Source organism: Emys orbicularis, chromosome 4 (genome assembly GCF_028017835.1).
Source record: "Emys orbicularis isolate rEmyOrb1 chromosome 4, rEmyOrb1.hap1, whole genome shotgun sequence".
NCBI lineage: Eukaryota > Metazoa > Chordata > Testudines > Emydidae > Emys > Emys orbicularis.
Window position 1 is genome coordinate 99056902 of NC_088686.1, and position 16547 is coordinate 99073448.

The following is a 16547-nucleotide window of genomic DNA, read 5'->3' on the forward strand; positions in this document are numbered from 1 at the left end:
CCCAAGGGGTTAGATAATCCATTAATTTAATGGTACTAAACATATTAATGCCATTTTAGTCATCAAATATAAAAAAATACAATGGTCAGCTAGTGTCATTTTGCTCTGTTATCCTAGTAGAGTTATCAGTGCTATTTTAGATAAAATAGATGGGCTTTTCATTATAAAGCTTGATTATAAAAAAAAATTTAAAAAAAATAAAAAAAATAAAAACTTTAAAATCTCAGCCATTTCAAACCTGGTTTTCAAGAGGTTAACCTCTATTTTGAGTGAGTCAGTCACTAAAGTGAGTCAGTCACTCAGGTTCTAATTAAGAGCAAAATTAGGAGATTTTAAATCTTCCATCTGCAAAATATTTCAGAATGTTCACTAAAGTAAATAGAATGCAGAGTGAGGTGTCTCTGGAAGCATTAGGTGGATCACAAATGACAGTGCTTTTGGGGGAAGGTAAATCTACCAGTGTTTCAGTTAAAACACACTGGAGGATTGGTTTAATTATGAGACAAACTTTTGTTCAGCACCTTCAAGAAAACAGGACCTCCAGAAAACAAATATATTGTCCATGGTGTCCTTACAATGCTCCAACTTTCTGCTTGCAAATCACAAGTTTTTGTCCATACTAAAGACCAATGAGAATGGCAGATATTTTGTACATAGCTAAGATGCAAGAGTGCCAATATGAGTCACCTGCCCAGTTTAGTGTCTTTGGACCATACTACATGGTAGCTCACAGCATGGGTTGGCAATAAATCTGCCATTCTCAATTCTCTGTTAAAAATAGATTTGCTTAATCTAAGGTGCAGATGTTTTTTAGAGGTGAAAAAAAAAAAATCCACTCATGTAGATGGGGGAAAAGAGTTATTCAATGGCACACCGTGAAAAGGAAGAAACAAGGGCTTGGCAGATAAAATTGGCCTATTTTATAATTAATGAATGAAAGTGGCTATATTATGAAGACACGGCTTGATGTTGGTATTCTGGTTAAGTCACAGCTACTCCAACTTCATTCATGATTTGTGAGATCAGACCCTCTCAACTGATTCATATCCTGGCCCTATAATAATCCTGCATACATGCACAATGTTCTGCATATATCAAATTTGAAGTCACATACTGTAATAATAAGCTGAGTGTTTACTGTACCTGCTTAACCAAAATAACTGACAAGTGTGATAGTTCACTTGTTTCTATATTTTTACACCACCACCAGCAGCAACTTCCACACATTGATAGCATATTAAATTACACGGTTTCTATACAAAAGGAATATGCAAACCTAGGAAAAAGTAGGCATTAACCCAAGGAAATGGTTCAAAACCGTTTAATTTTCTAGTGTAAATAGTTAATTAGAAGATGTGAAATAAGCTCTGGCAGGTACAAGAGTACCTAGTACTGATATGTAGGCAGCGCCAGCACTATTCTCTGTAAAGAAATTTTTAGTAGTAATAGTTTGTTCTTTTAAGTATCCCTTATGTTTTAAGCAGCGAGATAATGCTTATGCGACTGACTGGGAGGATATGTCTGTGTCAGTTTATGAGTTTCATTTTGGCTTTCTGAACACCATGTTGTATGTCAACCTTCATTTTTAATGAACACTTTAGTGAGGCTTTGAGCATTTATTTGGTAGCAGGAACTTGGCACCTAGTACAGAGACTATGGGCATGTCTACACTGCAGTTCGGTTGGGGATGTGAATAGCAATGTGAATGGAGTGCTGAGCTGTAACTCTCCCATGTGGGTGTGTGAACTAAAAAAGTCCTCAATATGAGGTAGGAACCTATGTTAATGGGAACTTGCAACCTTTTAGTTCATGCTTGCAGTGTCCACCTGGGGGCATTACAGAATAGCACCTTGGTGCTCAATATTGTTCAGACACCTATTGTCCTAACTGTGGAGCAGCATAGACACACCCTAATTCTGGGAAGCTCTGACTGGATCAAGGACCATCAACACTGAATAGTTCCACCCTAGTGAAACAATAGGCTTGCTATTAGCGGAGCCATTGACTGAACTACTCTCTGCCCAGAAGCGGAGGGAGCTGGCTTTGGAGCTTGGAAATTCTCCAGCTGAAACAGGGGCAGAAAAGGTGGCAGAGGCTATTTTAAAAAAAAGAGGAACAAGCTCTAATCAAGAGAACATTGCAAGTGTTGCCTGACCTATGGATTCACAGTGGTAGAGAAGACAGTGAAAGGAAGTGGTCTCAGGAGTTTGTTTTCTGTAACTCACTTGTGTTGTGTGGGGGGAGGCGTGTGTGTATTACTATGCTTTCCTATATTTTGGATGCCGAAAACAATCTGTTTTTTTGTAATCCAGGTGCATTGTGTAGGACACGAGAATCAAGGTAACTCCATAGTTAAGGCACTCATTATAACATTACAAATCTGGGGAGGGGAGAGGAGCCATTTTTTATTTTATTAAATACACATACAGGTCTGTCTCATCTTACGCGGGGGTTCCATTCCACGGTTAGCGCGTAAAGCGAAAACCACATATAGCCAAAACCCCATTGAGTTCAATGGCGGGCGAAATCTCCCGCACTACAGGTATAGTATTAAAATTATTGTTTTTCTCTTTTTTGTTTTTGCCGACCGTGTAAAGTTGAAATCGCGCATGTTAAATGCGTGTAAGGTGCGACAGACCTGTACTTCTAGCTTCTGAAAAAGGTTACTTTATGCCTGAAATGTTGTGTGTGGTGTTTCCCTAGAGTAGAGTGGGTTTTTTTTATTGTGGTTTCTTTTGCAAATTTTAAGCTTAAATGACGATGTCATTTTTGAGATAGGTGACTAAAACATGGTATGTTTGAACTTTTTTGAAAATTCGACACTTTTTTTAAAAGTCCTCCCAACTTAAAAACACTTTACTGTAAAAACTTCAAAATAAAATTTGACACAATTCTTAAATGATAACTAATGCACAGGGTTATTACTACTTAATTGTAGTGGAACATTCTTTAGGAAATAAGAGCTCTTTTTTTTTTTTAAATGTTTCCATGTATATTACTATACTACATAGCATAGAGCAGTGGATCTCAAACTTTTTTTTACTGGCGACCCCTTCCACATCACAAGCCTAAGTGCGACCCCCCCTAATAAATTAAACACACTTTTAAATATATTTAACACCATTATAAATGCTGGAGGCAAGTGGGGTTTGGGGTGGAGGTTGGCAGCTCGCGACCCCCCCCCCCGTAATGACCTCGCGACTCCCTGAGGGGTCCTGACCCCCAGTTTGAGAACCCCTGGTATAGAGGAAATTACAAGTCACTGAAGTGTGTCTAAAAGGTTTGTGCAGCAAATGGATCTTGTAAGCACTGTGAAAGAGGTGAGAAGACATCAGGTAAAGCGGCCAATTTTGATTTTGTAAAACAAGGATCAAGGCTAGTTTAGACCCTGGTTTTATCTCAGCCACCAAAGATTGCAGACGATTTTGGGTAGTTGGATAGGTTATAAAGCAACATGTAAAAGGAACCTCAAACTATGATATTGGTCATTGTGCCCACCAAGGTTACAAGTTCAGCTAACATAACCAGCAAAGCTGCTAGGGGCCTCTACTTAAAAAAAAATACCCTAAGGACATTCCCAAACCCACAAAACAACCTCTAAGGTAAATTTAAGTAAAAGCTTTCCCCCCCCCTTTAAAAAACATATTAAAATTAAATAGCATTCCTTAAATTCTAAATTTCCTTTCAGTCAAGTATTAGTTCTTACACCTAACTTAATGTTGGCATCCTTTCATCTGCAAGAGACGGTGGGAATTGCAGCCTATGATGTAGATAGTTTGCAATGTCCCATGTGACTGAATAGTCCAATCTGAGATTTGCATGATCTTTGGCAGTTATTGCAAACGTAGGTGTCTTGGTTGGGAACTGCCTGCTTCCTACAGGCTCTTTAGGTTCTTCAAACGGGCAAATTTACCAAGTGCAACAGCCCTGCTCAAGCAAAGACGACTGCGCTGGCTGGGTCCTCTGAGTAGGCTGGAAGACGGACGCATACCCCAGGACATGCTATATGGGGAGCTATCAGAGGGGAAAGAACAGCAGGACGTCCCAAGCTTCGCCATAAAGACACATGCAAGCGAAATATGAAGGAATTTGGAATCGATCCTGACTGATGGGAAACTTTGACAAGTGATTGTAACAAGTGGTGCCATTGTCTCCATTAGGGCATCAAAGTCCATAAATTAATGCTGCCCTCAATATTCCTGCTCATCAAGAGACTCGAGATCCCCTGTACCACTGTCTTCCCCGCAGTGCTCCCTTTCAAAATCCAGATCTTAGATGTTCTTTGCCCACCCTTCCACAGTAAAAGTTCTACAGTCAAGTCCTAACATGTGGGACCAAAAACTAATCCTCCATTACACCACTCTTCCACTAAAATCCAGAGACTGCAGCATCTCATTCCATTCCCATTTATATGCCAGACAACACCTTCTCCCCATCCACCACCCTACAGAACTAATGTCTTTAGCGAACTTTAAAAAAAAGTGATGCCTATTGGCAACTTTAGCTCTCAAATAAAATTGTATTTTCAAATAGCCACTTGTCTAACGTTTTGGGTCTGCTGAAATATGAAACCGTTAAGATTTTCATTCCAACTGATCCATTGCAACCAGCACTTTTCCGTATATAACTGAAAGTGGAAAGTTTGGGCCATATTTTACACTGTGCAACATACAAAAGCCTACAGTGTTGCATGAGACGCAAGAAGAGGGTGAATTTGGACCACCAAGTTTAAAACGAATAATGGCTCTGGAGTTTTTTGCACAACTACATAGATAAAAGTCACAGTGGTTTGAAGATGGCAATTTGTTGGTAGCATCAACAAAGCTAATAACATACTAGTAATGGGTTGGTATATTTAACCATTAATCTTCTCTATTGTGCAGTAGTATTTTTATTGGACCATTAGTATTTCTGAAAATGACTTATCTATACTTTATCGTGATCTGTAAATAGGACTGTCGGATTGCATCAAGGTAATGATCAGAGAGTCTGCCCTCTTGTCTCAATGTGTTTCCCACCATTCATGTGGCACAGATATGCTTTCACAAGAAACTAGGATTCACATGTAAGGAATGTTTGCTAGATATCCACACTAAGCCTGTAGACCACAGTTAACATTTTCATTTGCTGCAACCTCCAGATTCATTCTTCTCACATGCAATCAGCTCACTTTGATGAGAGTGAATTATAGGTCTTGTTATGGTAGATAATATAAAGCAACAAATACAGATATATCTTACTCCTATACGCACCCTTTTGTCTATGAGGAGTTATCCTACATTTATCCATAACATATAATACACACATTAGTTTATACAAATATTTATGCCCCATAAGTACAAATAAATCCTTATTCCAAAGCACAGAACTAATACCACAGGAGGCAGTTAGACTCTTGGGTCACAATCCTGCAAAGTTTTACACAGGTGCTTAAATGTTACAAATTGAGAGTGCCATTGACTTCAGTGTGACTTCACATAGTGTGTGCCATTAAGCAAATGCTTAAGGCTTTGTAGGACCAGGGCCTTGCACTGTATGGGCACAGTTCAGAGACCAGAGCCATGCTCTCCCTACACTTTACACATGCCGTCAACACTACCTGTTTTCTGCTGCTATTATCTCCTCAGGCTGACAACAGAAACTGGGGGGGGGGGGGGGGGGGGGGAATGGAGTATAGTACGGTACAGTTAAGATGCTTTCCCCCCCCCCCCCCCCCCAACTCCTTCCCTTTCCTGACTGTACATTCACCATGAAGTTGCTCACTGACATATATTCAAAAACTCTTTCAAAAAGAACAAAGAGAGGAAGGATAGGAGAAAATGGAAGTGACAGGAGGAAGGGAAGGAAAAAAGCAAACAGAGGAAGAAGTGGGAGGCAGATAGGAAAGTGGTGAGGACAGTTTTCATGGTCCAAAATCTCTTGGCTCTTCATTTCCCAGAGAAGCTTGTGGCAGAGATATTTCAAAACTATTTTTTTAAAAGAATAACAAAGAGCTTATCCAAAAGATAAGTTTTACAAACAAAAACAGAAGCCCTTACATGCATTCCAAGTGATTTAAGAGCCCTTTCTCCCAGATGCTTTTGAAAAGCCCCTGTTCTTTAAGGAGAGTGAAGGGGGTAGAAAAGCCACACTGCCCCTTTGCAGAGATTACAACTATGAAATTCATGATGATTTCAATTTATGAAACCCTTCATGGTTTGGAATCCTGTGTATATTTTATATACCGTTTCTCCCTGTGTTTTACTTACACAAATGTCAACAACACCTAGATTTGTCCATCTGAGGGATGGGAATTCTCAATCTGGATCTCAATTTATGGCTATAACTCAGCAATAAAACTGGGAGCCATATTTATACAGTCACAAGTTAGCTACTCTAAAATGAAATATAATCGCCAAACAGATGACCCCAGTGGCATATAATATATAACATATGGAGATATACCTATCTCATAGAACTGGAAGGAACCCTAAAAGGTCATCAAGTCCAGCCCCCTGCCTTCACTAGCAGGACCAAGTACTGATTTTGCCCCAGATCCCCCTAAGTGGCCCCTCAGGGATTGAGCTCACAACCCTGGGTTTAGCAGGCCAATGCTCAAACCACTGAGCTACCCCCCCCCCCAATTGAACTGGTTAAAAATAAAACTTTAGTATAAAACTTTTATAACAGCATTTATACTCACTGGAATCCAATGGTTTCCAACAGGTCTGCACTACATCTTACTAGAACAGAACATCACCATGCTGTTCACAATCACACAGACCACCTCCTCTTCTACTCACAATTAGGAATGTAAAATATTCTACGGTTAACCAATAAATATTAGTCTTACTGTTAATATATTGCGGTTAACCTTTAAAACAGATTGGTAAAATAATTTAATGACATTTCACATCCCTACTTCTGCTGTCATTCCTTCAAGTTGGCTGCGCTCCCTGCCCCCCCATGTCCAAGCACACTGTGTGCATTAACAAATCCGCCTCTTCCCTATCTGCATCCCACTCCCCAGCAGCACCCAGAGCAGGACAAACCAAACTGCCCTCGCATGGTGATGGTTCGGGAGCCCGGAACAGCTGGGTGCCTCGCTCCCCGCTAGGATCCAGTACAGGGACCCCAGCCAGGCACATCCCCTCCCCCACAGACACAGGCCCCTTGCCTGAGGAGCAGCTACTGCCCCCCGCTGCCCCGACCCCCCCGTGAGACTCCGCCAAGCCCCTGGACACCATCCAGACTCCTCCCATATGGGCAGCTGCTCAGGACCCAGGCCTCTGCTGGCTGCTGCCACCGGATGTGACGGGCTGAGGGGGCGGGTGGTGCTGGGCACTCGCCACCTCCTGGCCCAGGGTGCGGCCAGGGAGCTGGGCAGCAAGGGGCATGTGACCAGAACTATCCAAAGTCCCACGACACACTGAGGGAGACTGGGTTATATGACAGTGGAGACTGATGTCACCATGACACCTCCTGGTCACGACAGGTTCTCCCTGCCACCATAACACTCCTGGATCACGGGATGGTCTCTCCCTTTCCCCACCCCCCCGTCACCAGGACGGTGCGCAGGAGGGGGTGGTGACAGGGTACCAACTAGGGATGTAAAATGTTAAACGGTTAACCGATATAATTTTAATAGTTTAAACAGGTACTTTTTTAAACGATATTTACATCCCTACTTGCAATCACGTAAGATCAGTGGGAAAACGACAGAAATTTTTTGTATGCAAAAGCAACAATAAGAAGGTATTTAAATATTTATGTTTACTATAGTTTAATAGCTAGAAACAAGGAGAGTCAATGCCACATGACAAGCCAGATCTCCACGTTCCAGTAAGTGCTCTGCAGACAACCACCACTCATTTGCTATGTAAGAACATACTATAAACTATTCAGAACTATTGCCATCTTTTGCCAAATTTGGCAACTAAAAATTGTTCTAAACCATAAATTAGAAATGGAAGTTCTCAACTTACCTTAGTGTTCATACAAGATCTTCCTCGCTTATATTCTTTATGACTTACTCTTTTATCAAGCTTGTTCCACAAAGCTTTGGCCTTCCAGCTGGTTACCTTTGACTTCAATTTAGTATAGAAATTTCTGTAGTCCAATGGATCTAGTTCAAGTTGACGGGTGAGGATATTAAAGGCCTGAATGGTACCTTTGCATGTTGATGCTTGTACAAAGTTTTCAAATATCTGGCCACCATGGCTGTGCCTTTCATCATCGTTTTCCCCCATGTTCTGAGCAGTGTGTGTAGAAAGGACTAAACTTGAACTGTGGTGCTCTGATACAGGTGACAGACACTATCAAGTACTTCCAAGAATATTATACCTAGAAAAGAAAGTCAAATTAACATATTTTCAACATAATGAAGATCAAAAACCTACAAATCATATTTAAAGCCAGCTAGATACAAGCATGCAGAAATGAAAGGCTCTCTAAATGAGACAAAGTGCAGAATAAAGTTAGTAATGGCATGAAATATACCAACTGCAGAAATTATAAATAAAATTATGCCACCTCTGCAATGAGGATGTTGTGAAGGCCAAGACTATAACAGGGTTCAAAAAAGAACTAGATACATTCATGGAGGAGAGGTCCATTAATAGCTACTCGCCAGGATGGGCAGGAATGCAAAACCATGCTCTGAAGCGTCCCTAGCCTCTGTTTGCCAGAAGCTGGGAATGGGCAACAGGGGATGGATCATTTGATTATTACCTGTTCTGTTATTCCCTCTGAAACACGTGGCATTGGCCGCTGTCAGAAGACAGGATACTTGGCAAGATGGACCATTGGTCTGATCCAGTATGGCCGTTCTTATGTTCTTAATGCTAGGCATCAGTTTATTTCATAATGACCATTATGAACATCCTTAAACACTCAAATTTCAAGTTTCAAGGACAACTCAGGTTTCAGAGTAGCAGCCGTGTTAGTCTGTATCCGCAAAACGAACAGGAGTACTTTTGGCACCTTAGAGACTAACAAATTTATTTGAGCATAAGCTTTTGTGGGCTACAACCCACTTCTTCGGATACATCTCTAGTTAGTCTCTAAGGTGTGTGACAGACCCAGACCAGTGGGGTACAGGAGTCTGGTAGAGGGCAAATATACTGGTCACTGGATGAGTAGTTTTCTGTTCCCTGAGTGACCAGAGCAGGGGCTGTACTAGAGTAATCAGGAACCTGCTAGAACCAGTTAAGGCAGGCAGGCTAATTAGGACACCTGGAGCCAATTAAGAAGCTTCTAGAATCAATTAAGGCAGGCTAATCAGGGCACCTGGGTTTTAAAAAGGAGCTCACTTCAGTTTGTGGTGCGAGTGTGAGGAGCTGGGAGCAAGAGGCACAAGGAGCTGAGAGTGAGAGGGTGTGCTGCTGGAGGACTGAGGAGCACAAGCATTATCAGACACCAGGAGGAAGGTCCTGTGGTGAGAATAAGGAAGGTGTTTGGAGGAGGCCATGGGGAAGTAGCCCAGGGAGTTGTAGCTATCATGCAGCTGTTACAGGAGGCACTATAGACAGCTGCAGTCCACAGGGCCCTGGGCTGGAACCTGGAGTAGAGGGTGGGCCCGGGTTCCCCCCAAACCTCCCAATTGACCTGGACTGTGGGTTCTTCCAGAGGGGAAGGTTTCTGGGCTGTTCCCCAACCCACATGGTGAATCTCTGAGGCAAGAAAATCTGCCAATAAGCGCAGGACCCACCAAGATAGAGGAGGAACTTTGTCACAGGTGCCACAAGTACTCCTGTTTGTTTTAAGGACAACTCATTCTCCCTAAAACGCTATCACATTTGTCTAATGACAATCATTTTTGGCCTTACTCTACTAGCTAGCAATCGATACCTTTCTGACGACTTCACACACAGTAATTCCTCAGACGCATCCCTCAACCATAACTGTAGTCAGAGCCTTGTATCTCTGGGAATTGGCCATAAGTCAACACTAAATTATTTTAAAGAAAGATGTCCAATTACAGCTAGGGCATTGGTATACAACTAACCCAGAACAACTTAGATTCAGCATGAGGAGCCTGTTCATCTTGTCATCAGTTGCATCACATCTTGTTACTCCAAAACTGAAATTCCAGGAAAAGGGGACCTACTCCACTCTTCCAACCCCCGTGTGAACCACGCCCGAATGAAAAAGAATCTAGTACTCTCCAGTATAAGGGAGGTAATCCTGCATTCTTTGCACATTGTTATTTAAAATGATTACATTCATGTAATGAGTAATTCATGTTCTTCATGGTCAAACCACATGCAGTAGTTAGGACAACTACTATTGAGCGGTGAGAAGAGAAAGCTACTCTAATTAGTGTACATTTTAAAGTACTAAAATAACTTTGTAGGGCCACTCCCAGATCCTACTTTAACCCCTCATTCTGAATTTCAGACACTAAAGTCTGAAAGTCATCCCAGGTCCCACTAAAGTCATCCCAGGTCAAAAGATTTAGATTCCCAAGTTCTTATTTTTCCCCAAGAGAATTAAGATGGATTATTTAGCTGTTTACAACTGGAGAGAGCTTACCTGGATTCAAGTCCAGAGTTTTAAATGGGGCCAGTCATATTCCCTTCTTCCTGCTATTAAGGAATTACCTACCATTCCAAACACAATACCAAACTGAGGCTTGTTTAATCTCCCACATAATTAGTTATTTTACTTGGACCCCCATCAGTTGGCTTTTAGATTTAAAATAAATTGTTAGAAGGGCCTTTGCAGATACACTTTTAATTTAACATTGTTCACAAACCATTCATTCTCTACCCACGTTTGCTTCAAACGGAAAGGGAAGCCAAAATAATCAATGTATTTAAATACAAGAGGAGACCCATCACATAAATCTTGCATTCTTTCAACATGAATGAATATAGGCAACCTATAAAAGCCTCCTGTGGGAAGAAACAGAGAAGCATTTGGAATGCTTACATTTTGTGGACATGCTTAAAATAAATAATCTTTGCTTTTACATCATTCTGTTGCCATTTTAGGGTATAATAAATTTCCAGTGTTGAGAGTTTGTACCTTTTCTTGGACCTAGGGCCATGATTAAATACTTGTTGCCAAAAATAAGTTAGGCAATTTTGTTTTCCAGTCTGAGTTCCTCATTTGTGGTATGTTCCCTGTTCGTTTGTGAAGGGCTTCATGAAGCAAAAAACAACCTTTCCCTTGCTCCATCTCTCAGAGGCTCTAATCTTGCCAGGAACTGAGTGCTTCCATTCCCACTCAGCACCTTTGAAGGTTCAAGCCCAAGGTGATTAACTGTTAACTTCTCAAAATACATCCATGATGTATGAAAGTCAGCATAAGGAAACCAGTGAAAAGTAAAGGATGAGTGATATAGCTATAGCCACCCACTTAGGGCATGTCTACACTTGCCATTTAAAGTGGAAAAAGTCCCCTTTTTGCGCAAAAACCATAGGAGCATCTACACTTGCCAATGACTTTTTGCGGTGAAACTCGGAAGTTTCACTGCAAAAAGAAAACCACCTCCACGAGAGGCGTAGAGCTCTTACCGGTGATGCTTTTGCGGTGAGGTGCAAGTGAAGATACGTTCTTCCTGTTTACAGAGCTTTTAGCCTTCATAGGATATCCTACAGTGCCTAGGTGACCACTCTGGCCAGCAGCTCTGATGCCAGGTAAACAGACATCCACCCCTCCCCCTGTAAAGCCCCAGGAACTTTGAAACTCCCCTTCCTGTTTTCTTGGCAAGTGCTCACTTATCTGGCCAGGTGACAATGCCTGCTCCACGGAGCAAAGGATCTCCTGCTTGGAGCAATGCTGAGCTACTGGAGCTGATCAGTGTTTGGGGAGAGGAGGCTGTGCAGGGACCTAGGATGCCCTGTGATCGCCCCCCACCCCATCCCCCGCCCCTTCCCACAAGACCTATAATCAAAATGGAGAAAGCTGCACTGTGGGATAGCTGCCCTCAGTGCACTGCTCTCACCGGGGATGGAAGTGCTGCAAATATAAACACTCTCTGATGCCTGTGAAAGTGAGTACACAAACCAGCGCTTTTCTTTCACCAGTTCACTATCACCATTGAAACGGACAGCGCAAAAACTCTGCAAGTGTAGAAATAGCCTATTAAATTTGCTGGCCTCTGCCAGAGTTACCGTTTCCTGCAGCAAAAACCTGATAACTTCAGAAAAACGGGGAATGGTCAATGTGCCACCATAACCACCAGTAACTCCTTGTCCGAGCAGTCACCAGGATATCTGGAAGAAGCCCGTCCACAAGTCTTTATATCACACCATGCACTGACACTTTCAGACAGCACTCCAGAGCACCTAAACCATTAGTGCTTTTTGATTTTCTAGAGGGCTCCAATCAATCAAAAGGAAAGAGGCACTTTCCTGCCTTCCACGGACTCTTGGCTCCTAGCAAGCAGAAGACATCAGCCTCTAAGAGATATACAATAAAAGAAAATAAAAGTTTGGTGCATGGCCCATCTACAGAGCTTCCTTGAATTGGGGGGGGCCTCTTATAGCCAAGAGAGTCCCAACCAAGTTTTCATTCCATCTGACTTTAGGGTTCAGAAGGATCTTCCTACTTCTTCCACCTTTTATGCACTCATGGGCCCTTTGTCACAGTAACACTCACTCCAGCTGAAGGGGGCAGGATTCTAGTCTAGTCTAGTCGCCCATCCACAGCATTGCAAACACTAGCTGAGTTGGAATGGCAGAGGATTTTAATGTGGAGGAGGGGAAGGCGGCGGGGGGGGGGAGGAGGGGTTGTTGCATCAGTCTTGAGTGGTATTTAAGCATCCTTCATCCAAACACCGTGTGACTACAGCATGGCTAGGGATCTTCAGGAGGAGAAAGAGGGGAAGGATCTCCAGCAGATGGGACTAGTCATTCTATGCAGCATGCCTCCTTCTTAATAACCACTTGGAAAACTCCCCTCTAAAAATGCCATCAGATAAGCTAACAACATTTACGTACCCTCTGGGCTTTCTACCCTCACTTCGCAAAGGAAAGGGGAAGAGGAGGAGTGTAAGGCATTGGCAGGGTAGTGGGAGCCAGTGGCAGCATGACTCAAAAAGAAACCATGCTGTTGAGAAGAGAGAGGATATCAGAAGCAGTACAGATAGGCAGCCCTTTTATGAAGGCAGAAGGACTCCTGTCCCCTTCACATAGCCTTGAGTGGAAGTCGGGAACGCCCATAAGGTGAGGCTTGCCCATTGTCCCGACTAACTCCCTCCACCCCCTTTCTGTGGGGCTGTTTCAAAGGAGGAGAGCCTTTAGGCCAGTCAGTTTCCAAAATAATCCTAAAACTATTTAATATGAACAAAGTGAAATCTCAGCAGAGACATTTGCTCACTGGCTGAATTTTTTTTTTTTTTTTTTTTAAATTGTGTCAGAGGTCAAGTTCTTCACAAAAGCCACAATTTGTGGTTTGAAGGACATGAGGCGCAGGAGACTCTGGTTACTGTGAATTCCAGATTGCTACTGAAAACACCATGGCTCTATTTTTGGCATGAGCATTATGTTGACGGATGACAATGATGAAGAGAGTGCATGGAAGAGGAAATGCTGATGCTCTCAAGACAGCTTGTTCTGAGCATTCACTGCTATTTCACTGGGACACTGCACACGTTGAGCTCACCAGAAATGATGCAATAAAGTCTGTCCACTGGGGTTGAATGGAATAATTCCTAACCACAGATAAATGCATCCAATTCAGTACCATCTAAAATGCTTTTAATGATTTAGGAGGAAATAAATACAAACTCCACCAGTGTATAGGGAAATATTTGATTTCAGACTTTCCTTGGGCTTGGATGTACCACCACTTATAAATTTATGTTTTTAAAATGCAAATCATTCTGGAGATGAAACAGAGTTGAAAGTCCCAAGGGCACATGTTGTTGCTGAAATCTTAGACTATATTACCCAAGTGATTCTGGAAACATTGAAGCACATAATTGTATCTTTATCTAGGATAATGTAAGTTAATATAAAGGCTACTAGACTAGACTAGAATCCTGCCCCCTTCAGCTGGAGTGAGTGTTACTGTGACAAAGGTAATATAAGATAAATTTGGGGCATGGTAATATGTGGGAATGAAAGTTTGGGGTTTTGTCTATTTGAGAGTCAGAACCTCCACTGCCTTCAGTGATTTTGGGTCAGGCCGAAGACTGGGAATAGTCTGTAACCCCCAACTGTCATACATTTGAAGTCTCATGCCAGGACTTGGTCTTTACTAAAATGTTGACAGTACAGTGGAAGATTTTGGCATAGTTGCAGGCAGCAGTTACAGAGGATGGAAACAAGAAGGGGGGCAGTGGGGAAGAGCTGATGTTCCTTCTAGCTGCCCACCCCCCAACTCTACCTTACACTACCCCCTGATTAAAAATGCTAACTTTCAGGTGAGATGCCAGCTGAAGTATCCTTTGTCATCCCTGGTGGTTATGCAGAAAGAAGGTAAAAGATGCAATTAGGCTTTTTATAAAGAAAAATAACCTGGGTAGTGGAGGTATAAACACCAGTTCCTTGGTAAATATTTCCTCTTTCAATGAAACAGATTCAAAAGTGGTCAGTTGTGTGAGAGAACACAAGGGACTACTTCCTTTGCTATCACAGCCATTACTAATGCCAGTAGCTGGTTACTCAGAAGCAACTGAATACAACAAGCACTGAACTGCATAAAAATATAGGAGCAATCCACACCAGAACGACTTTAATTTTTACAGAGCAATATAAAATAGTACTTTAGTTTTATAAAGGTAGTGTGTTCAGAGTTTAAAACTTATCTTGCTACTTAATTTTTCACTGGGGGAATAAAAATAATTCAAAAACTGTCTGTTTAACATGAAAAGTTATTTCTTAGTCAGATACATTATGTTGCTCTCTTTAATATTTTTGAACATACTTCTTGAGTGGATTGTAAAAAGATTAAATTCCAAGTATTTCAATACCATTAATCCTGATTCCAGTTTCAATAAAGCCCTAATTCTTCCATGCTTACTGAGAGTAAACTTCTGTATTGAGACTCTAGTTAGGCATGCAGAATACAATGAACTTACTGTTTTTAACCTTAAGCAAACATCAGAAGCAAAGGAATGGATTTTGCAACATTTGTAGTAATCATTTACTTTGGCCTTTCTCCACTTCTACTTTTTTTTACAGGAGAAGCCGCTTTATTTCTGCTCTAACTGGGCCTATATACTGTGATAAGCACAGGACCAGGGACAATCAGCAACTCTTCTGAAAAGCAATTTCTCTTCCCTGGCTCATGAAAGTCTGAAAGCTTAGTACCATTACAATTAGATTTGCAAGTGAAACTGGCAGCATTTTCTAGGCTTTCCAAATTAGTTTCCACTTATATTAGACATTTTGTTTTTATAGCCACTGTTTTAAATAGAAATATTTATATTTAGAGGAAAACAATGATTCTCCCCCCCAACTGTCATAATAACAAGGTGGTGGTTTTTTGTTTGTTTTTTTAAAGAGTTATTCTGGTAATAACAAAGCAAAATCTTTCTTCACTTCACTTAGAAAACTAGTTAAAATATATAATCCAAACTGCTTGAAATATTGTTTACTTGTGGCTCTGAATCTGTGCACAAGCCTAAAATTCAACAATAACTAAAGATGTTTCTGAACAAAGGCTCAAAGTTTTCTTCCTTTATTAACAACTGAATCTGTCGGTTCGTTTCTTCTTTTGGTTGGTTAGGTTTGGATTTTGTTTTGTTTTTTCATTTTTACAAAAAGCTGACCTACACAAAACTCCTGCAAAATAATTTTTGTGGTCAAGTATGGAATTCAAAACAGTTCCTACCAAGACACTCTGTGCTTATGAACTTACAAGGTTACCGTACATGCTATCAGCTTGCTTTGTTGGAGTTATATGAGACATTTTAAACCTTCCAACAAGTGCTGCTCTGCCCAGTTAACCTGCTCCATCTGGAATCAACAATAATACAATATATCTAGAAGCATGTGCATGGAGTATCTACACACCCATCAACACTTTTCAGTGTACACTTGCATATCTTCATGGGAAAGGACTCTTCGGTCTACTAGAATTCTGCAGATTTATTAGAAGTAGCATTTTCATTTATTTTTATCTACAAACCTAGGCACATTTCACATATTTGATATCCAGCTTACACTTTTAGTGCACACCAATTTCTTCATACTATCAAACCAGTGTTTCCACTTTTATTATGGAAATATGCAACCATACATATAACCCATGTCACCACAGCGTGGCTCTTTGTCCTCTCTATTGGCTAGGTCAATAAGGATGTTGGAGTCTGCTACTGCATCCAAAATATTGGATCCTGCCCAGTTAGCTCAGTCAAAGCCTGATACTTTACTGCTTGAGCATAAAAAAGGACCTGGTCTATAAGCTCTGAGGCAGAAGCAAACTCAGAAACCTCTGTACATGGCTTAGCCACCTGAGGGAGAAAAAGCCACATGGCGTTAGCATGATTTACACATGGATACATTCTTGAAATCTGAACAAAAAACAAAAACGAACATGAACTTGCAAACCATCATTCATGCAAGCAGTGCTGACCTGCACAAGAAGTCCTATCATCCTCTGATGCAGGCCCA

At 41.5% G+C, this 16547-nt stretch overlaps 1 protein-coding gene across 1 annotated transcript in view; it reads right to left on the minus strand.

The window, feature by feature from the left end:
- The window catches only part of MICAL2 (microtubule associated monooxygenase, calponin and LIM domain containing 2), a 123625-nt gene that overhangs the window by 74253 nt on the left and 32825 nt on the right, over positions 1-16547 (minus strand). The window contains exon 2 of the mRNA XM_065402505.1: positions 7965-8322. Within this exon, the coding sequence (XP_065258577.1) occupies positions 7965-8228 (264 nt within the window). The 5' untranslated portion in view covers positions 8229-8322. The remainder of the gene's footprint in view (positions 1-7964; positions 8323-16547) is intronic.